Below are 24070 nucleotides of genomic sequence, written 5' to 3'. Positions count from 1 at the left end.
AACCATTGACTAACAGAGCAGGGACAGAATGGTTGGTTGGTTGATTGGTTTGAGGTCTGGACTCAGACCACTGCTGTAGAATACTTCCTAAATGATCCGAAAGTTGGTTTGGGCAATGGTTTATATTTAAAAATTATATGAAAACTGGGCAGGTTTTTTCCTGACATTGTAATTTTTCTTTCAAACCAAATACATAAAATTTCTGTCAATGTCTACATCATCTGAGATCCCTCATTTTATAGAATTTTCTTCTTAACATCCCATACATTTACGAGCTGATCTGGTTTTAGGTAATAAACTAGAAAAGTAGAACTATATAAAATTAATATTGAGGAGCTGAAACATCTGAATAATAAAAGTTTAAATTTTGGCAACTGAAAGTGATAAGTACCTTTTGAAAAGCTTGTTTCAAATAGTTTGGTTTATATTCAACAGCTCTCTAGGTATATTAAGAAAAAAACAGATCCATTTTGGTATATGCTAAAGGTTAGTGGCAAATGTAAAAAAAATAGAGAACAAGGATATATGGAGATAAACTCATGTTTATAGGAAGCACTGACATTTAATGCTAACAGAATAGTTGCAGGTTTTGTATTTATAGATTTTTTTAAATTATGTGTGCAAATTTATGCATTTTTAATCCAATTATTATAAACTTTTCCTACTGTAACTTCACAGCAGTTAGTAAATGCATTCTTAACCTTTAAAAATAAGATTGTGTTAAAAAATAAAATGAATCTCATATATAAAAGACAATTAACAGTGAAAAATTGCGAACAATCCAAATTAGTTTGGAAATTAATCTTATTTTCTATTGCGATTATAAGTTGTTTTTTCCCCATTACATAAGGTTTTGCACGCCATGCAGCTTTCAGCACCATTTCAGTCAGCCTGTGTTTTGTGGTGCTTCAGCTGAAAGAGTTCGCATCGGCTCTACCAGGCAAGGGAACGTTTACTTACAATTCAATGTAAGAGAGTAGGAAAGAGAGAGCTGCTCTTAGTTTATTCCCACATTAAAAACTGGTAAAAACTCAGCTTTATGAAAGCCTGCAAGTAGGAGGTTTTCACAGGAAGAATGAAATTAAACTGGATTTTTGGCTCGTTAGTGCAGTTTATCAGTTGCATACATAAATCTTCTGCTTAAGATATGAGAATAAACATCGCCAATACTCCCCAAAACTGCTCCCCTAAAATGGCATGAAAAGAAATATACTTTCAAAACAATTCATTAGGACTGCTTAATATGTATTTTAAAAATATTAACCTGAAGTTAAAAGTTTTAACTAATAAAGGCTGTTTGCTTAATTTGACAGTTTTGTTTCTTCCTTCAGCCTCTTTTATTTTTATTCAACCTTTCCCATTGTCATAGCCACAAATACACACACTTTGGTTTCAAGATCAAAATCAAAGTTTTTCTATAGTGCCAAAGAATTATCCATATAAAAAGAAAAAAATATTCTAAACTGACAACTCAAAATTTAAGTATTTAACCTAAACTGATGCTAAACATACTTTGTTGATTTATGACTAGTTTACTTTTACATTTGGTGTCTATTTGGCACCCTAAGCCTTCTAAAAATCTTTTTTTCCATGAATAGGCCATAGAAATATTTTTTCTTTTGCTTTTACCTGCATTTATGAAAAATAAATTAAAATTATTTTTAAAAGGACACGATTTTGATGCTGCCAAATAAATGGCCTTAGGCCTAAAGACTTATGTCCAAACTGAAATTTGCTCCTTGTAGCAAATTTGACGAGTGTTGTGAGGAGACACTCATTTGGTTGAACATCAGTTTATGTCTCTGCTGGACCCAAATCCAGGTAGCTGTTGAAGGCAAAGAGAGAGCTCATACAGAATTACGTTAAACTGGATAAAGTTGCAGAAAGTGTGTAAAGAGGGACACGATACAATGAAAACAGGCAAGTCACAGCAACGAGGCAGAACATTAGAAATGAAGCTGTGATCTCTCACCCACCAGATTTTCTAATTGTCTGCAAACGGAATTTCCACAGGCTGTAGTGGCCTGATTCACCTGCAGGAATTTAGTGCAACTTGGGGTTCTCATGGTCTCTATCAAGTGTCTCTCTCTCAGGAGCAAAACACACGGTTAGTGCTTGCTGACTTCTGTGTTATTGATAATACGGCAATGCTGAACAAAGAGCTAATTTTCCTATGATAGCCTGGTTCAAACCCCATTGAATCAAAGGAGATTTTCTGAAGGAAAAAGGATTTTTGTTGCTACAAAAACCATAGTTTCATTCTGTGATCTAAACAAGATGGAAAGAGAGAAACTTCCCCTGTTGAATATTCCAATTTGTATTTATTGGTTAAAAATTAGAAAAAGAAAAAGAAAAAGAAAAAGAAAAAGAAAAAGAAAAAGAAAAAGAAAAAGAGAGAGAGAAAGAAATGGTGTAAAAAAAGCACATATTTGGTAAGATGCTGAGCTTCCGCCAAAGAATAGTGCCATGGTGACTAGGACAGGAGGTGGTCAGCTCTGCCTTTGGTTAGACCCTGAACTACTGTCTCTACACTACATCAAAGGACTAGAAATGAGGCATGAAATTGTGGTTGTACTGACCTGCAAAGCAGACTTCTAAGTTTTGCCATTAATGTCAGAGGAACCAAGGTTTCATCTCTGTCTCTGCTGCTCTGCCTCACCCTCTGACTGTGTCTGCATAAGCAGAAGCTTTTGTCAGCATAGACTGATTTTGCGGTGACGGTACCTCAGTATCCCTACACAACTAAGCTGTTCCCTGGCATAAGAACAGTGTGCAACGCTGCCTTACTTCTGCAGAAATTCTGAGTTTTCTTCTGAGAGGAAGCGACATTGCTTGGCTACTCTGAAAATTTAACTTATTTAAGTAAAAGAGAAGTTGCTGCTTTAGCTGGGAATTTGCAATTGCTCCCATATGTGTTAGGAAAATGTTCACTGCCAAGATTAGGATATCATTTCGTTGTTACAAATTTGGAATGATTTTCCACAAAAAGCCATGCTTTCCAGTTCCAGTTGGAAGTTGTGACATACATTAAAACTATACAGCCACTTGTTGCCAGATACTGCAAACCCCAGACCTAGGCTCATTAGACACCTCTTGGCAATCTTCGCTTCATAAGCAGAAATTATTCTTCCCTGTTTAATATACTTGTCCTTTGAGACTACATCTTCTGAAGCTTGTTTCCATTTTAATTGTGTATATTATTCGCAATAAGGCTGTAAAAGATATTTTATATTCAGCTTCACTTAGCTAGATGCAGTATTCAAAAAAAGTATGTTATGTATCAGGAGAAAACAGATTATCTGCCCCGGAAGGACTCTTCTATGGATTTGGTTTGGGCTTTCTAGTCAGGAACTTTATGTCCTGATATAGTACCTTAGGATGGGTTGTGCTTCTTTATGATTCACCACTTGCTGTGTGATTAAAATATGCTGCTAGATACAGTAGTGTCTCCTTTGTGCATTCCCTTCATATAACAAACAATTAATATATGTCTCTGTTTCACATGAAGTGATGTATTCAGGCAGTTCCCACATTCCTTTTACTTTCTATTGATTATTCCATGAGTCTGTGCAAATCTACTGCTGTAAGAAGCTGCTCCTATCTATAGCAAGATAAAAAATACAGTTGTGTTAGTAGACCATACCGGAGTGTTGGGTTATTTTTCATTTGTCCAATAAAAAAATTGAACAAAATTACTTATCGTCTAATCAAGCAACAACTTAAGCTATGAATAAGACTGCATGCCCGAGCAGTCCTGTGGGTTACTCAGATTTGTGAAAGTACACTTGCATAAATCTTCATCCAACTGTGACCTAAACAAGAATACCTGTCCAACGATCTGTTGGCATCTGGGTTCTCACTAAACCAAAGAGATATCTTGATTGTATTGGTTATTGTATAATGTTTTGATTTGATTTTTAAGGTCTAACTATATATATAAACACAAAATTGTAATTTGTTTTTGTGTTTCCGATGTAGAAGTGGAAATATAAAATTCAAACTGTTGTGTTCTTTTTGTAAAGCTAATTTCTACTTTTTTGTAGATAATCCCTTCCATTTAGAATAAAACATTTTTATTTTAAATGGTTTTGATGGAAATATCTCAATGCATTTTAGAGGCTACATGACAATAACACACCCTGATTAGAAACTTATTAAGAAACAAATTGTCACGTAAACTAATTAACCCAATTTTAAACATCTGTAACTGTTACAAATGATTAGTTAAATTTATTGTGCATGGGTTAGTGCACGTCCATAGAAAAGAGGAAACATCTCTTCTAGTTTTACTTTGATGAGTTAATTTTCAGAAAAAGAGGATTAAGTACAAACCTTTTGTGTCTCCAGCTTCACAGGTCTTAAACACCGTCTGTGAAATTGCTGAGAGGTATTCATGAGACAGGGGCTGCAAGCCACAGGATTCCTCTGGACGAATTCGAGAACCACAGTCCTGAATTAAAATGAAATCTGTGAAAACACTGCACCCATCTATATGACTTTAAAATCCTCTTCAAGGACATTTAAAGAGGAGAAAAGTTATTTGGGGTTCGTTCTGCAATTCATTAATGCTTTGCTCTTCAATATATATATTTTAATATGAAATTTAGAATCCTTTTTCCATTCAGACAATGGTTTTGTAATAAATTATCCCAATCCACAGTAAACCTACAAGATACTACATTTGCTAAAGACACAAGAAAATTTATTAAGGCAAACATATATAACATTCATGTAATGTCATGTTGTCTTTACTTATCATACAATCTCTACCTATTTGCCCTCAGCAATGTTGTATGCATATCTGCAGTCATATGGAATATATTTCTGTGATGAAATGCCCCAAATTAGATTCAGGAGATAAAGGTGCATAAAGGAAAAGAGAAAGAAAAACGAAAAATTACAAGGGAAAAATGTTTGAGCTAGTAGAGTGGTTACAAAAACTCATTAGGTGTACTGAAGGAAAGGATTTAATATAAGTATAATCTTCTTGTGGGTCTTCATGTGAGATGTAATCCGTAGTGAACCTCAGACAGTACCATAATAGTAACATAAAGAATGGATGTATTTGTGTTTAAAAACATCCACCTTTTAATTAATTTTCTTCATAGAAAAGAATCTGTTTCATGTTCTAGTTAAAGAAGAGTTCGCTAAGACCCACAACTAACACAGAATTTTTTTTTCTATGTTTATGCTTGGGTACAGAAATATGAGCTGCTGATTAAATCAACAGAATGTAGTAAAGAACTGGAGACTGCTAATGCAATGGCATACACTGTAAACACACTTCATAAGGAGCTGAGTTTCTCACATTTTGATAATTTCTAATACATTTTACAGGCATTAGGAGAAACATATATGAGAATTAATTAATGCTAGATGCCTAAAAAATTATCAGTAACAATCTGGAATCCCAATGAATCAATTTGAAATTAACTTTCTTAAAATTTGCAAGCGAAAAGCATTATTGGCTTTTAGAAAACTTGAACATTATTCTACATGGAAAGCCAGAAGTGCTGCCAGCTCCCACAAATTTCAGACGAAATATCCTGCTAAATAGTGATTCCTTACTGTAAGTTTTAGTGCATGTGGGTTCTTACATTTTAAGTAACGGGCTACATCAACCTTGTGCCTTACACTTACAATGTTCAAGCATCCACTGACATGCTATAAATGACATCACAGCATTTGTGACATTGGGCAATTCTTGTGATTTTAGACATCTACAGTACATACGGCTGCATGAGTTGCTCATTCTAGTTTTCTTTGATCATTTCAGCAGAGAAATAGCATTCCTGGGACACATTTTGAAGCTGTTTTAGATGTGCACTTCAGGATAAAATGAATCACATCCTAAAAACACCTTTCTCCCTCAACTGTAACAAGAGTTTAGAACAATTCAGAGGCATATACCTACATCAGTTCAGATTTTAAAATTACTTTGAAAAAATACTCATCCTCCATACTGCATTGCCCAAACCAATGCTATTGCCAGTCGTTTAATCAGAAGTTAGGAGCATCCTAGGGTCAGTGTTAGCTCAAGAAATGGTGTCTGCTATCTCATACTTCTTTGTCTCACCCTCATTTCTGTATTGTGATAAACTCACCAGAACACAATGAGGGTTTTTTTCACCAAAACTGAAAAGCTATAAAACTGGGACTTAAGTTGTGAAAAAGATCATTTTATGACAAAGGAGAAAATAATATGAAAATTTAACCACGGCAATCATTATTTAATGTGATTTTATTTTTAAATACTCTAGGAAAATGCAGTTGTAGCCCTTTCTGGCTAAACAGAATATTAGCCATGGTAATGTTCAATAATTCAAAATTTGCCTTTTTAAAGAATTGCATATGCTTAGTACTACTAATTAGTTACAAACTACACAAATGGAAACACTTTTACTAGAGTGTGTTATTTCAAGAAGGAGTATTCTTGAAACCAAAAAGAATAATAAAATGTAATTTCTCCAAAATGAAAAAAGAATATTTCATTGGTATTTTCTTCACTGAAGCATGCCAATTTCTATTTTTATTTTCTAAAATTATATTAAAATTAATTTTGAAACTGTCACGTAATATCATTCACTGTTTCTATGAAATCATGGTACATCTAGGATGCTATGCCTAAATTGGACCAATGAGCAAAATGAAAATTATGTCCTAATATTGTCAAGGTGAAACTTGACAGTTAGTAGGATATGTGCCACTGATATAGATGGAGATATGAATCCATCCTGGAATTTAGTAAATACTGGTGGGTCTTGACTATGCAATCAAAAAACAAAGTGAAATAGTTGTCTCACAATTATTCTGATGTCACTAAATTCCATGATGGGGAAAAAAAAAAAAGTAAAAAAAAAATCTTCCCACTGACTTCAAAGGGTTAGGGTCATTTTTGTGCACAAAGAGTCAATGAAATGGTAGATATGTGTGGGTTCTTTTGTACAGTTGTCCTGTTCTCTGTCTAATGGTCTATAACTAGGGAAAGCTGTTATGACAAAATGAATGGCATGGTATCTTCTAGTGTTAAACTGTGAGGTTGTCTTGGAGCCTGTGGGTCTGGACACACTGTACAGCTATTTGACAGTATTACTTCAACTAACATTAACATCAGAAAGCTCCTACCTTGCAGTAAAACAATTTGCACAGGACTTCACAAGAAAGCCTGAAATTCCTGAATGTGGTGCCATTGCTCTCAACATAGTGCCATAAAATAACTTAACAGGGATTTTCTTGTTCATACCTCTGCCCAGGGTATGTGTTTAAACAAACAAAACTCAATTTTAATTGCATTCCTTGGACAATATCATTAACAACGGTTTCATGTGGCTGGTTTATTACTAATCACAATCAATCTGCAGGTCAAACTACATCACTCATTCCCTTTGACTTCGTTGTGTTTTCTAAGTACGTAAACCACGAATTTTAAAAGACACTGCTTGCGTTTAATATGTAACCCACATATAAAACTATAGGGTCATGAGAGATTGTGAATCACTGAACTAGCCTTATTTGTTTCATCTTTACTTTTGTGGGAGACCAATCCTTTGTCATCATTGATATATTAATAATAACGTGCAAAATGAATCTGCGGCAGCTACAGATTTACTGCAGCTCCACCAATGTACAGCACATTAAGGGCTTTTCTAATTGCCTGCAGATTTTTTTAAAGTTTTCTTCAGGTGCTGCAGTGACATGACAACCTTCTTGCCTTGCCCGAAGACAAAACATCTCGTGATCTTAAGTATGTTTACAAAAGATCACTCGTGGCAAAGCTGAGAGCCAGACACGTAAACTTAAAATGATAGCTCTTGCTCTGTGTCTGTTCTCCCTGCAAACCCTAATTTTAAGAAGGCAGACATAAAAAGACCCTTGAAATGTCTGGACTAGAATCAAAAGAAAAATTCCCCTGCATTATGTACTTCAGTGCACAGTTAAAATCGACTCTTTATAAGATTGGTTTGGCATTTTGCTAGTAAACTTTCTTTTATCTTTAGAGAAGATTTTCTGGATACCAGCAAATAAAAGAGGACTAAAGCTTTCCTCGTACATCTAGATAGCTTTCAGTCAACATCAGATGACACTTAGATAGCGAACATTTCTGGAGTCCATCTGCCGTATGAAATGAGAATTGTTTTTGTTCTGACCACACTAAAGTGTATTTGATTCTTCATAAAGTTTTAGCCTTTAAGAGATCATGCAGATTTTTGAGCCTGCTACTTCACAGTTTTCTCAAATTATTAATATGGAGCTATTAATGCATATGTTCTTTCATATATTTATAGTCTAGGTGCCAGATTTAATAAGAATTTTGTTTGTTTAGCTCAGCTTTCAATAACTGCACTGTATTTCCTCTCATATATTTCTACATATGCATATACATACATAGTTTCACTCGGGTGCACAAAAATGCTAAAAAACCCCCACAGTTTTAAAATCATATAGATGTGTGTGTGTGTGTATGAGAGAGAGAGAGAGAGAACCAAAGCATTATAAAGATGATCCACACTAATGCAGCTAACATAATGGAATGAATGTCATATATATAATACCATTGTAGTTGCAGTTATGCTTTAGATTAAGAGATCTAACTTAACTATTAATGGATTTTTAATTGCTGCTGTACCTTTTTACTATGTCCACCCTAACGAAAAAATGATTACTCTGAAATTACAGTAATTGCCTACTGAATAACTCCATAAGCTTCCACCAAACTGGAAGCAGTTAAAAGGAGAGAAGGTAAGAAGCCCCAGACTTTCCTAGGAGAAGTCATATTGAATAGGGACAAATTGTCCCTCTGTGTTTGTTTGAACAGTCAGTGCTCCAGCAGTAACAGAGCACCACATAACAAAAATAAAGTTACTTTTAGGATCTACGGCTGCTGCTATCTGTCAGGTCAAAAAGATATTTTAAAATAGGAAGGTAGGATTTTCAGAATTTTTCTGGAATAATCCAACTCTGTCCATTCCAAGCTGTTGTTAAAACTACCATTTTTAGTGGAAGTAGATTTATGTTAATGAATTGAATAGTTTTGAAACTCCCATGCAGGACGCCTGTATCTAGGCTCTACATTCAGCTTCCTCAGTAAAAGTCTTCTTGCCTGTGTATTAAAATCCCTGGCGATCAATGGGGATGGTGGGCTCAATACCTAGGAAAACAGGCAATTTCTACTTAGGTACTCATGTTTGAAATTGCACCCAGCCCAAACCACTGAAGACTACCCCTACCAGACTAATAAAAGATTAGCGTCTCAGAATGTTTTAAACTAAACAACAAGGGAAATATAACTAAGCTCACAGGAATTCATTTTAGCATTGCATACAACCAACATGCAGTCAAAATCCCACATTTTTTTAACAACCAGAGCCCAAATGTGTGTGGGAACTGGTGGACGAGATAAACCTCATTCACTAGTTCTTTGCAAAGAAGGGAGGAGACCTTTCCATCCATTGAGCTCTGACCCTGCAGTCCTTCGTCCAGCGTTGCCCATCAGCCTGGCAGGTCGCTCAGCCTCCCCTCAGGCACCGCAGCCCTGCCTCATCTCATGATGCTGCTGGCGCTGCCGTATTTCTTTTGACAGTTTACATTTTAGACATGGCAGAACAAAGCTTCCTGTGAAAGATGTCATTTTGAACGCTTTTCTGTTGGCCTTTGTAGGCTTTCTGACTTAACTTTATTCGATCTGGTTCTATTTAAGCTGACCCGAGTTTCTCATGAAATCCTTTCATCTCTCTTTAGTCCATCTTTTTCTACTATTTTACACATAACTAAAACTGGATGAAAAGTGATTAAAAATGATGCTATGGAAGGAAATCTAATAAAATTAGTCAAAGAGTGAGCTCATGAAATAGTGAAATTGTATCTTATTTCTCGGGAATAAATTGTGAGCAGATGGATTAGTTCCACTCTATCAACTTTATTAATATGGCAGTAATAAATGAAGGAACAGTTGGTGTATTGACCTCTATTCAACCGTCCCCCTCTGTCCGGCTGCATTATTCAGTGATAGATGAACCTCCAAAGATTCAGAGGTTCAGGCTGTTTCAGTTCAACACCCATATTAACTAGGTGGAACTGAAACTCCTGGGTGTACAAAATAGGTCTAGAAAGCTCTCACAAGGAGAGAGGCAGTCTCCCAAGAAATTTCAGTTCACTACTGCTTTTGGCTGGTAAACAATGACTATTATTATTCATCAAGCACTGTCTCAGACATAGATGAAGACATTGCCTACATCAAAAGACACACAAATCCATTAAACAAAGAATATAGGATTAATGGGTTGAACTGATGGAGTAATGTGTCCGTGTGTTGCAGCTATGTTTTAAAGGAAAGGAGCTGCCACCACTGCATTTTGTGGGGAACCTAATGTGTTCCATCTGCAAAATGGGATAATATTTCCCCAATGACCCCAAAGGCACTGTCACAAAAAACACATTAAAAGACTATGAGATGTTCAGTTCCATGAGGATCTGGTAGGGGCTATAAAAACACTTTAGAAAAGGAGTCTGGGCACTCACAGGGTTGGAACATGCAGTGCACAGACATGAGTAGGAGACTGGGGATGATATGAAAAGCTGAGATACTGGCCATATTGTCAAGGCATGGTGGAGACATCAGAGAACAGTTTGAAATGTGGACAAAGTGCAGCCATCAGTCTGAATTGCTTTCAAGTTCTTACTAGCGCTATTCTTGTTGTTGCTACAGTTCTTGTTTTGTCTTAAGAATACAAGCATACCACAAATTGCAGGATTTTTCTCTCTTAATCACAAACCTGTGATGGAAGAATGTCATATCTACACAATATCTTTACTATCTGCTAAAGAGCTTTTGAAAATCCCAGTAGGTGCCTTTCTACAAAGGCAACAGCCTCAAAGACCATATAGATTATATGGGCAAATAAATTTCATCTTGTCACTAGAGCAGATGCAAAGTGGCTTCCTCTGTGCTGAGAACACTAACCTCACAGAAAGCTAAGGAACTGTTTGAGAAATGAGCACTACTTATAAAGAGAATATATTGCAAATTTCATACCATTATTTTAGTGTTTTTTATGTGTGGAGAAAATAAAAGAATCCCTTCAATCTATGAAGGACTTTGATTCGATTACATTTTGCATCATATTAATATTGCAAACGATAGTTTAAAGTTCTGCATTTGTGAACCATAGAACAAAAGTATTCTTGAGGACTAAAAAGAAGGACTCTTAATCTAGCAGAGACTTGTGAATTATGACTCTGAACAGCTCAGAGATGCAGCAGAATTAGTTGAAGTAAGAATGTGAAATCCAACTCCATTAAGAATAAAATATTGTAAACATAAGTTTTGGAAAATATGTCACACTGTACATAAAGATAATTACAGCTTCTTTTTTTTTTTTTCAATACTTGAAGCTAACATCTGCATGGATTTTTCATCTGCTTTCTTAGCAAACATGTTTTGCTAACGCAAATAATGATATTTTTTCCCAAGCAAGAACAGTGACAATTTCCAGCTTGTATCCTTTATAAACTAAAAATACAAAGCAAGAAAAAAAGGAATGAAAAGAATTTAGTGTTTCTTCCTCCCTCAAAATGAAGATAAAACAGGAACAAGGAATAGCAGATAAGAAGAGGCTATTTTAGGTTCTGGTGGTTTTTTAGTTTAAAAAGTCAGACAGTAATGTTGACCTGGAGACTTTAAGAGCTGCATCAGTTTTGGATTCCCACCTAGTCCTCCGCTTTCCCCCTCTCTTTTTCCAGTGCAATCTCTGAATGTGAACTGACTTGAATTTTGCCAAGTCTACTATCTGAAAATGGGGAAAAGCTTGAGAAAACCATGTGCTTTGACAGTGTAAGAAGTAAATATTTTATATGATAACAAAGGGAATTAATAGGTATTTACGGTTCTCTCTCAATAAAGCGCTGATGTGGCCCTGACTCTTTTCCCTGGTAACATAGGTAAAAAATGTACTATATTAACTGGGAAATCCCACAGCCTTGTGGCTATTTTTATGGAGCATTCTTTTCTACCCTCCCATGCTTAGGTTATGTGGCATTCACGGTTCATATTGCAGAGACATCTAGACTCTACACCCTTCTATGTGGAAGAGGCACTTGAGCTCTAGCCTTGTCCCTTTGGTTTTAGACTAAGACCTTTATATCATGGCCACGCTGAACGTAGCAGAACGCCGCAGTCTGAAAAGGTAATCACTACCTGCACAAAGTATGAAAAGGTATGAGAGAAGGAATGAGTTGAGAAGCATTACTCTTCATTCACGAATCCTGAAATTGAAATACTTTGACAATGTATGAAATGCATTGAAAAAACTTATGTTAGCCAAGGACTCGGTCCAGTGAGCTATACATCTACTGAAGCTACTGTTAAAGCTGCTTTTCACAGTAAGCAAGGCTTGCAGATTTGAACCCAGTGTTTCGGGGTGTACCATACCACAAGTACTTCTTTCTCACTTTCAGCACAAAATCCTGTAGACCTTGCAAGAACATCTATTAACTTTATTTAGGGCTTGGGGCATACCGAGGTGGAGACTCCAAGGAGAGACTTAGGATGTTTGTGTCCAATTCACAGCTCTGCCTATTGTTTTCTGCATCAGTTTGGGCAGATGACTTGGATCAGCATCCAACACTATTCACATCTGCAACGCATCATTTCAAAACGCTCACTCAGTTGCCACCATTCTCCTAAGTGCCTAAGTTTCTTCTAGTGGGCATAGGCAAACCCACCCATAGCTCAGCAGAACTATGTAAGTCAGCCCCTTTAGCCCTGACAGAGTTCAAAAATCCCTTTGCCAACAGTGCTTGATCTGATAGGTGTTCTCAGGACATGCCACTGGGAGTGTGCATTGCACAAACCATTAACTGGTATTTCCTTGGTAGAACATTTCCCTGTGATATAGTAAAGAGAGTTTAAAGTCCCTCTTTTGACTGATTTGCAGCAGAGATTTCAGTTCAAGCTCCCAGTGTCCTCCCTCCAATAAGTGGGCTATAGGCTTTTCTGGGCAGTTGTGTCTCAGTCTCTCCCAAGGAAGCTGCTTGCATTTGCTTTGCACATACAATTAAATGCTGACTTGTAAAGAGCCTTGAACCTGCCCTGCCCACTGGCTAGATGTGTGTAAGGAACACAGGGTGAAACTGGATGGAGGGAGCACCACCAGGCTCCCTGTTAACTCTTAACGTGAGAAAGGACTGACTGAAGTAGGTACTTCACTCCCTGAGAGAGCACGTGGCAATTCAAAGTGGAGGCCAGGCTCTCCTGTAACCCAAGACTGGATGTGTAACTCCCAGAGTAAAGATACGCTTAAGATACATTCCTCTCCGTATGATTTTCTGCAGGGCAATACATCTGACTCCCTATTCACTGTGGTGGCTCGTGTAGAATCTTATATTTACAATCTGTACTCTTCTATTTCAAATTTAAAAAAAGGTTATACACAGATGCTTTTTTGTGTGTTCTTTCTTCCCCCAGTTGCATCAGATGTTCTACTCAAAAAAAAAAACCAAAACCTTTCTCTGCAAGCTTTACCTCACTAACACTCCCTACGCAATGCATAAGGAGTCTAGTTACACTGCTTGTGTTTTCCTAGGCCTCAGGATGCTTAAATCTCTCTCTTCCCAACTGATTGCTTGTGATTCTTCCGCACATTCCCTGAACATGAGAAAAGGAATGTAATACTGACTTTTTTTTCAGCAAAATATTCATGATGAATAGCAAGCTTGTGACTGACAAACAGGATGCAAAAGAACTAAGCCCAATTCAACAGGAGCAGTGATTTTGCTTCTTTTTTCTTCTTATTAAAAAAAATAATAAAAAATTGGAAAATCAGGATTTCCTTTCTTAGTCTAAATTGAGCTTAAATTGGCCCAAAAGACTGAAAAAGTTTTAGTGAGCCATGGACAGACTGAGAGCAAGATTTAGAGAGCTTTGTTACCTTGGGAAAGTAGTAAAAAACAAAGTTAAGGAAATAAATAAATGGACTAAATATATTCATCAAAAAAGCCAGAAAAATTTATTACTCTACTTATGTTATGTTGGCTGCAGGGTGAATTAAAATGTTTTTTGTTTAAGGAATTGGTGCACACACTGTTTTATACAGAAATTGCTCTCTGTGGCATACTAGGTTTTGGAATACACATCAGAGTCGTGTATGGTCTGGGGAACATTGAGGAAGCCACTAATAGAGGCTCAGAAACACCAAGTGGAAGACTTCTGAAATCGTTTTCCCAAACAATGCCAAAAAAACCCAGCGAGTTCCTGCCTTTCATGTAAAGACAGAATCTACATGTGTGCGGAGGCTTCACTCTAATGGAAAGCACGCTTATATCTGGTGGACAACAGGAGGTATTTCCCTTTGTGTATTTACAGTCTGCACTGACGCACATGTTTGAAGAGCCCAAGCACATGGCCAGCTTCGTGCATCCATGCGCTTTGATGTCGGCTGACTTCAATGGTGTCCCAGGGAACACATAGGGCCAGATCCTGGGAGCAGATGTGTTGAAAACCTGAGTCATTCAAGTCCGCTCCCAAGAGTTGAACGAACAGCTTCCTCTTCAAAAAGCAATACTCCGGGTGAATGGACCTGTGCTTGCTCTCCAGTGAGAGTGGCACAGATGGTTTGCCTGCTCAATACCAACTCTGCACTGAAAAATATCACCCAGGTATAGATGGCCAGAGGGATACTGAGGTGTGCCATGGGACCAGAGCTGAGCCTGTGGATGTGCATTCTGTGGAAGGCCACCTCAGCAACTACTGCTCCTCACCTGAGAGGTGCCGAGAAGGAAAGAGGCATGTGAAATAGATGTGCGCGGGTTGCGATGCCCCCACTGAGGGCAGGGACGATCCCTAAAACCTTACGCTTTGCTGGCAGCTCAGTGGGAGGCAGGTCACAGCAGCTGGTAGCCCCACAAGCTGCAGTCTCACCATTTTATACTTGGCTCTCTTTTTAGAGTGGCTTCCGATGAAGGGCCCATCTCTGATAAAGGGTCCACCTCTGAGGCTTTTCTGGCCAAATGTCAGACCCTTCTCTTGTTAAGACATTAAGCGGTTTGTTTAAGTCAGTCAAGAGGCTCAAAGATCTTAGGAGGGTATATTTTTAGAAAGATAGAGTTTACACAAATCTTTCTAACTGTAACCAGAAAATATTTTATGAAAAAATATATTACTGATGTAAAGTGTAGAGCCTTGTTGCATACACAAAGAAATGTGAGGGCTAAACCTAAGAATGTATAAATGACACTAGAGAAAGTCTCTGTGCAAATGCCCAGGACATCTCCATTCCACACTATCCATAACTCATATTGAAGCTACTTATATTCAGAAGGTAGTGTAGCTATGGCAGTGCAGAAGGGAATACAATGGCTTTTACTCTACATGTATGAAAGAGAGGGAGAGAATGTGAAGATTTAAGAAGTGGTGGGGTTTTTTTCTTCTTTCTTCCTCTTGAGTTAAAAGCTTCAGTAAAAATACGATACTTAAAAGGAAATCAATCAACATCACTCGAGATTAAAGTTTCTTGGACAATGCACAAAATTATGTCTACCAAAACAGAAAAGATAAATGTATTTTTAGACAGTATCTGGTTATCATTTATACTTCCCTTTTACCACAGTGGCTTACGATGAAAAGAATGAAGTAATGAAGGACTGATTTGTCTTAGAAAATCAATCCATATTTCATTCAAAAGAATGTTTGAGTTAGAATGTTTTCCTTGCTGTCTAATAATAATAGCTATGTCCAGCACTAAATTTTACATATCCCCAGATATTCATTTAACATACACAGCTGGGAGACAGAAGTAAGACAGGCAAATCTGTTTTCCTAGAACACCTACAAATCTGGCCATGTAGTAATTTATTTTCTAAGCCATAATGGGGTCAAAATTGACTCTAATGAATTTGCAGCACACTTGCTGCTATAATCACAGAAGTGAATTTCACGGATTTTTATTAATCATGATCTTTTTCAAAAGATGCTGATTAAAGGTTTGCCTTCTGGTGCATAGCAGACTGAAAATGCAGCCTCCTTACAGCTTGATGGCTTACTGAGGAGCAGACTGCATGCAGGTAGCTTTCACACATGGGCAGAAACAGATTGCATGCAGTTAGTGCCAAATGAGCAGATTGAAGTTAGAATTCATCCGCTTTCTCCAACAGCCTGCTCGCAGTAATTTACTACTGTGTGTCCTTTTCATTCAGCTAAAGTAATCAAGCAGCCACTAGTTGAACAGGGCCCCCCTCACGAAAACCAACTAATTACTTCTGAAAACTGAATAATGTGCTTAGTGACAATGTTTCTTTTACTGCATGAGGCATGATAAATGACGCTGAGCTGAAGCCTTGCTTTGGTCAATACCGAGATGACATTAGCATAGAGATGAAGCACGGTGAAAACAGAAAAAAAACACTTTAAAATCAAAATTAAGGCTCCCTCAACAATATATTAAGACATTTAATTACAGCTTATTAATCACCCAAGTTCTCCTGACCTACACAAATAGTTTTACACAGCAATTTACTCGCCCTAATAGACAAACGTCTGGAAGATTTCTGTGACTCACTTCAGGTCTGGGGAGCAATGAGGAGGCAGATAATTCAGCCAGTGCAGCACTACAAACATAACTGAATCAAAATGACTCAGGTTGTTCCCCCCAGAATGTCAGAAACATGTTAACTACTGTTTTTCTTCCAAGGAGAGAGGCTGCACTTGGATCTGGGCAATGTTCCAGGCCCAGGTGGTGACCCAACCTACACTCGCCAAGATTCAGCACTTCAAAGAAATAACTCTGGATAGAGCTAAGGACTCCTCCACCTTTCGTATGTATTTTGAGTCATCCTATGAGGCATTTTATGTTTAACTTTCTTGTGTCCACTAATAAAATCAATTGCTGTAAATTCAGGCTTCTAGAGATGTGGAACAAGTTTTTCCTTCAGCAATCACATGTTGTAGCAAACCCTCCCACATAACAACTCACATCATTGTTTTCCTGACTGATAGGACTATTTGATTACAGGCAATGCCCTCTGAGCAGCTCTGAAACCATGGATTGAATATTATCTTATTGTTTAAATATTTTTGCCTAGACGGATGAACAGTCTAGCTGATGGATTGCTCTTAGCCTGCCCATACTCCTGGTTGTTAACCACCTATTTTTCATCTTTCTACTCTACCTAGGTAAGATACTGGATAACTTGCAATAGGAACTTCACTCAGAGTGTTTGCCCAGTAGTAACACAGAAAAACCCCTACAAATCCTGAACCAAACACACAGCTTATATTCCCTCCAGCGCAAGCTCTCTTCCACATGGTAAAGGGTGGCCAGAACTTACGGCGGACACCGACACCCTGGCCTTACTGCAGACTTGGCTGTTGTGAAAAACTAAAACATTTCCAGTTCAGATCAGGCTTAGAGGATGTACTACAGACAAAAGGACTGAGATAATGGAAGGGACCTATTCCAGCAAATATTAGGTTACAGTATATTGTGATATAGCATATATTAGATACCATTATATACAGTATACTGTAATCTATATTAGATACATGATAGTAATTTAACAAAGGTTAAATTAAGTATTAGTGCAAGGATGTTGTCATTTTGCTTTTACTTCTCTTTAATTCCCTCCTTCCAAATCCTTTCTACAGCCTTTTTATCATTTGACAACAGTAGAGATTGTCTAAACTTTATAGTCTTTTTTTATAGCAATACACAGATGTGGAGTAATCTTGGTGTGCCGACTCTACCATACTGATCTTTACCCTCCAGCTGCTAATACCCCTGTGTCTTATAAAAATGGCAGTTCTGCATGACTGAATCAGGGGAGGATACTTCTAGGGAAGTATTTCTGTTTGATAACTTATTATTTCTTTTCAGTTATATTCTTTTCATATTTCTAACATGAGGAACAGAGTGAGAAAGCTTGAGGGAAGATCAGAAGGAGGAAAGGGAAAAGAGAAGGATATGGGTTAAGTAAATGGTAAATGAGTTTCTTAAGGTACGTGGCTGTCTAGATGTGCCATGTTATGACAACTGAATAGAATTGCTTAAATAATTTTTTGCAATTGCTAAAAAATATTAGGAAATACTTCAAAAGACCTCTATTTTGCAATATTAAACTTGCCTTCTATTGTGTTGAAAGCATTACATAGGAGGAAACAACTCAAGATTAGACTGCTAGTCTAAAAGAACCATATTACTATTTTCATATAGAGTACACTAAAAAATCACACAGCAGATAAATTCTAGCTTACAATTTTGCACTGCAAAATGTCCATACAAAGACTGATCTTAATGGACCACCACGCTGAGATTATGGTGATTAAATAACCTCCTCCTTCTAGACTGATGAACTTCAGCATCTAGCATACTGGGGAATGCAAATGTACGCAGGTCCAACAAATGACCTCAATGCAGCTAAGAAAACCCGGACACACAGAGGCACCAAATGGTCTTCATGTTGCCAAGTTCAATGGCTTGGGAATGCCTTTGCTCTCTCCTGGCAAACCAGTATAAACCCCTTCACTGTATCAGAGCATGAAAGTGAAGCTCCATGTAAATGAGACTTGGATGTGCGGAAGGCATCTCTTGTAAAGCAAAAACGCTGTCTTAGTCCTCTTCTGCTTTTCTCACCCTCCGCTAACTGACTGAAGTTGGGAAGTTAGTTCTGGGTTAGAGCCAAACAAAAGAGGTGCTATCATTATTTACGAGCGCTGGTGGTCCACTGGCAGTGTGCCGTTCATAACCAGTTTTTACAAGAAGTTGGACATTTCCCAAGATATTTTTTTTTCCCTGTCTTCTAATTGACCTCAGTGGCAGCTGTTGAATGCAATTATCGCAAAGGTCCACAAGGCTAACGAGTACCTCTCCACAGCAAATACAATGAGTTCCAAAAGTAATCTCTATCCTTTCACAATGCTTAATAGTGAATGCCTCAAATGCCAGGAGCTAACGCAAGGTGTAAGTGCCCCAAATACTCATTTTTGTACCCTACCAGATACAGCTTACATACATAATTTTTTCCAACAGAGCAACTCTTCAGATCTGGTTGTCCTTCTTTCTGAAGTACAAGCTCCTTACCCTAAGCTCTCCTCACACAGAGAGTAATGGTATCAAAAAAATACAATGTCAAATCATGATATACTGTCAGAAAAATGACGGAGCGAAAGCATGATGATCATAACTTTATAGCGATTTTATCTGGAATAACTTGCCACTTGCAACATCCACATGTGCAGTGTTTAAGGAGTTGTCTGACCACATGTTTTTGCTCCACATCTGTCAACTAAGAGCAGAGATCTGTTTGCACAGTGTAGTGCTCTGGAACATTATGATACTCCCACAAGTATTTCTGGTTTATAAAGCAAGAAATGGGTTACCTTCAGGCTGTGGTATGTTCATCTGTGTTTTATAAGTTACGTTGTAGCACTCTTCATATTTTCTAAATTATATTAGTTACTTCAGATGACAAATGATAGAATTTCAAAATGAAAAGGCACTTCTATCATTAATATAAAATAAAATATATAGTTTTGAATCTTTCACATCATAATGATTTGCCACAGTCAAAGAGCACATCTGATTTGTTTTATTCCTCTCAAAAATGTGTATTTCTTCCATAGAGTTCACAGAATCACAGAGTCACAAAATCATTCATTGGAAAGACCTCAGGAGGTCTCTAATCTAACCTCTTCTTCCATGCAGACTCAGCTATGATATCAGACCAGGTTGCTCAGGTTGCTTTGTCTATTCTGCATCCTCAGAAAACCTCCAGTCTGCATCACTTGACTGTCCTCAAAGTGAGACATGTTCCCAGCCAGAACTGTCCTGTTTCAATTTGTGACCATCAGCTTCTGTTCTGCTGTGCATCTCTTCCATAAAGAGCCTGGCTCCCTCTTCTTGGCAACCTCCTCTTAGATATTGGAAGGCTGCTATTAACTCTCCCCGAAACCTGCACTCTGGGTTAAAAAAGACCCCTCAGCCTCTTCTCAGAAGGTAAGTGCTGAAGACTAAATGTGCCCTAAGGGCTCTTTATGCTGTAGCTTGGCGTGCACACAACCACCTGAGACCTGACGGTGCTGAGATTCAAGTTAGAAGTAGGTATTCACCTCTAAATTTGTCAGCAGAGCCTGTTTAGTAAATATTCTGGGAATTTATATGCCAGACTAAGACCAGTGGAAAACACAGCTAAGAGAAGTCTGTAATCTCTAAGAGCCTAATGAGTAGTGCTGACATGTAGGAGATGCAAATTCAAATCCTTTACATACTGATTGATGGGAGTTCAGTTAGTGGTTTAAGTGAAAAATCTCCAGTGGGATAACCAGGAATTAACCCTAAAGTAAGGGTTTGTCCAGCATGAGGATTCTACTTCACTTTAGGCAACTGTTTCCTAGATTAAAAAAAAAAAACACAACAAACAATAAAAGTATTTTTACTATGAGCTGTAAATAGAGTTCCTAATTTAACCAGCTGCACTATACTTGTGATGAAGTTTTATTTGAATGATTGCAAGTTTGACAAGTCCTCTATTTGATGTTACTAGTATTTTAACTCCTACTTAGATAATTTGCAGCTTCAACTAAACAAGGAGCTGTAATTTAGCATTTACATGGAGTTTACAATTAAGTCTGGTTATCAGTCACAGTTCTGGTGTATAAAGACGATATTTTTAGCAATACAGAACTCAAAATATGTATTCATTTATATCAGCTTCTGTCTGCTTCATTAGGGGAATGGACACGGTAGCTCCATTTGCAGAACAACCTTTACAAGTATTTTATAATTTTCTAAGTTGTGTAGTATGACACCAAATGCGATTTATTAGAAACTAGCAATAGCACAAACCATTACAAAAACATAAACTAAGAAAAATCTATTGCAAATATATCTGCAGTTACAGCAAAGGGCTTAGCAGCCAGTCACTACAACCAAAGTGTCCTGAAAAATAAGAGTATCGAACAAAAATGTCTCGCTCCATTTTAAAACATGGCCCAGTAAATTAATCAACAGCCTGTGGACGGAAAGTTACGTGTGGCAGCTGTGCAGATAACAGAGGGGTAGGCTCTTTGACTGTCTTTCTACTCCCCAGAATTGATTGCTCCAGGCAATCATCTCTAAGGAGTAACTAAACAACAGTATTTCTTTGGTTTAATAGATCTGATTCCTTTAGCAGGACAGAGAGCTGAGATGTGACAGAAATTCCCAGTTCTGTGGCAGGAGATGGAGCAAGCAGACAGGGTAAGATTCTGTTCTCGCTAAGCACAAGCATACGGTTCCCATTTACACCTTCCTGCTTTAGGTTCACAAGTTTAAGGTTGAGCACTCATATCAACGCTGGGTTGAGAAAAAAATACTCAGCATTGCCCAGGAACAGCTACTTCCATCCCTGCAATTGCTGAATGTTATACAGGCACAGAGACTTTTTTCTGTAGTATCTTTACTGTAAGAGCGCCCTTTCACAGATCATAGTAGGAAACTCGCAGGTCTTTTCTGAAGCTGCAAGACAGTCTGCAAAAATTGTGGAAAGCCAGAGAACAAACTCAGCAAATGTCTTCTGTCTCATCATCACCTAAACTAGACTTCTGGTTTTAAAGTGATCATGATCTCTGAGAAGGAGAAGAATAAGGTTGCTATTGACTTTGAGAAGAGCTGTTTTCTGTAATGTCTGGATGGCATGGGTTAGGTTCTCCAGCTCACTCCCTGGAGGATTGCCTTTCTCCATTCACTTTACTGAGGACTCTGAAGGACTAATGCTCTAGCTTAGGCATCTGAGAGAGATGCTCTGATTTGGACAGGGATGAACACCTCTCGCTAATTTGTTCAGGGGATCTTCAAACACACTACAGACGTAGGGAACTGAGATAAATATGGACATATTTAGGATGACACTGAAATCCAAAGCTGTCTTAAATTTTTTACCTATAACATTTTATGACAGAGACTATCTATTGACACAAGAGTATTGTATCATTCATATCTTGGCAAGTAAATTGATGCTTTGGCCCATGTGCCTGTTTAAAGGTGTCCTGTAAGTTATTAAGACAGCAGATGAAGCCATCTTTAGTGAAATGATAGAGAGTAGCAGCTCCAGAAGTTGATTCGGAGTATGCCAAAGCTAATAGCTTTCTGGAGGAACCAGAATAGTGCTCATTTGCCACTAAGGGCACTTACTGTAAGTATCCCCTGACACAGATGCTCCCATGAAGAGTTAATGTGAAATCAATGCTCCTACCAAGAGGAATGGAATTAATCCAGGTCCTTATCACGACAAATTATGTTTTCAAGCTTCTTAAAGCCCAGCACTTGCTCAGCAAGTGAGAGGGTCAAAACCACATACAAAATTAAGTGCATGATGTGCTCTTTACATCTTGATGAACACCTACCCCTAAGACTTAGACACCATCCATTTCTTTCTTCTTTCCAGGAAGACAACTTTTTCAGATGATCCTTACCTCTTTTCAAGCTTGGTATTTATAGTTTAAGGAACACTTTTGAAAGAGCCCAGATTGACAGCTTGGGATTTGAGAACTCAAAAGAATGAAAAGAAAAAAAAGTGGCCTTTTTGAACCGCTATACTGTATGTTAATTTGCTGTGCTGTTCATGTTATTATATTACAAAATAATAAAAGCAAATCATAATACTTACAGATCAGTTTTAATATTCCAACTGTTTTTGAACAAGTTATAATGTGTTTCACACCTAAAGGTAGGGAACAGTCACAAAAGTGTGTGACTGGGGCAAATCTTTATAACTTCATAAGGTGAGGGGCGAACACTGAATTTTTATTTCATAGAGAGTAAAGACAGAGCCTTCAGTCTTATCACTAGTGGGTTTATTTCTCTATTGTTTATTTAAATTATAAATGGCATTCCTAACAGATGATAAAACTCTGGATGAAGGGGAAAGCCTCAAGGCATATAAAGAAAAAGTAAAAAAACAAACCCACAAATTTATACTTTCAAATAAAATTATTATGGGAAAAGTGGTTTTGCTGTTCAATTTCCTTCATCACCAGTCTTCTTTTTTTTCCCTTTTCTCTTCTTTCACTTCCTTTTCCAAAACAAACCTTTATGCAAAAATCACATTACCTCTGTAATGACTTGACCCTGTACTGGTAAGAGATTTAGGAATTTTCAGTGGGTAAAGAGTCAGATCCAACACAGGACAAATCATTTAGGAACATATGCTTTCATTCTGCTGAAATATACGTATACAGAATATCCAGCACCCCACAAGTCTTCAACTTCCGAACATAACATCCATCTTCAGATACTCAGTAGTCACAAAGTGGCACCACAGTTATGACAGCAGGTTTGAACTATGTGTATCTCATGTGCTAGTGGATGCAACCAACATCCTGCTAAAGGAGTTTGCACCACATTCCCCACCTCCTGTGAACATGAGACCCACCTAACTTCGCATGCATGAGTTGTCACACATATTTTATCAGGATTGCTCAGGATGCAATTTACACAGGATGGATTTCATCTGGTCAAATATTAACAGCTGAAATACAGACACTACATCTTCATAGCTAAGCCATTCAGACAACTAAAATAGATATTCAAAACAGATCAGCTGAACAGTGCCTTAAAACTGCCAATTTTTCCCAGTTGATTACAAAGGCAGCCAAAGGAACAAGCTCAGCTGTAGAGCTCTACATTGTTGAAAACATAAGTCAGGTAAGACGGATCCCATCCACAGTGTATAGACTGAGAAAACTTCTCAGGTCACAGAGGGCTTTCCCTTCCATCCCACCACCATATTTTCATTTTTTCAGAGAGTGGGGACTGAGCAAAATATTTGGTACAGAGGGTAAACATAAGCCATCAATTACTAGAGCATCCTTTAGAAATGTACACGGTAGCTCTTCAGGTACCATGTCAGCTCTCTGGCAATTCATCATCAAATTTCTTTTAAGCCTGCTATGAAGCACAGAGGGCATCCTCACTACTATCCTCATCTTTTCTAGTGTCAAAGAGTAGGCAGCAGAAGACATTGTCAATACTTTTTTCTACAGCAAACCAAATATAAAACTTAACGGGACACAATATATAGTAATTTCTTTCACAATCTGTAGCAG

At 37.6% G+C, this 24070-nt stretch overlaps 1 protein-coding gene across 3 annotated transcripts in view; it reads right to left on the bottom strand.

Annotated features, from left to right (window-relative positions):
• Window positions 1–24070, bottom strand: part of CPED1 (cadherin like and PC-esterase domain containing 1) — a 152294-nt gene that overhangs the window by 24447 nt on the left and 103777 nt on the right. For all 3 annotated transcript variants that reach the window (XM_054199693.1, XM_054199701.1, XM_054199712.1), the window contains one exon: window positions 4333–4450. In XM_054199693.1, the coding sequence (XP_054055668.1) occupies window positions 4333–4450 (118 nt within the window). The remainder of the gene's footprint in view (window positions 1–4332; window positions 4451–24070) is intronic.

This window comes from Rissa tridactyla, chromosome 1 (assembly GCF_028500815.1).
Source record: "Rissa tridactyla isolate bRisTri1 chromosome 1, bRisTri1.patW.cur.20221130, whole genome shotgun sequence".
NCBI classification, from domain to species: domain Eukaryota; kingdom Metazoa; phylum Chordata; class Aves; order Charadriiformes; family Laridae; genus Rissa; species Rissa tridactyla.
Note: the sequence above shows the minus strand (reverse complement) of the source record. Positions and strands in the feature narration are given on the sequence as shown.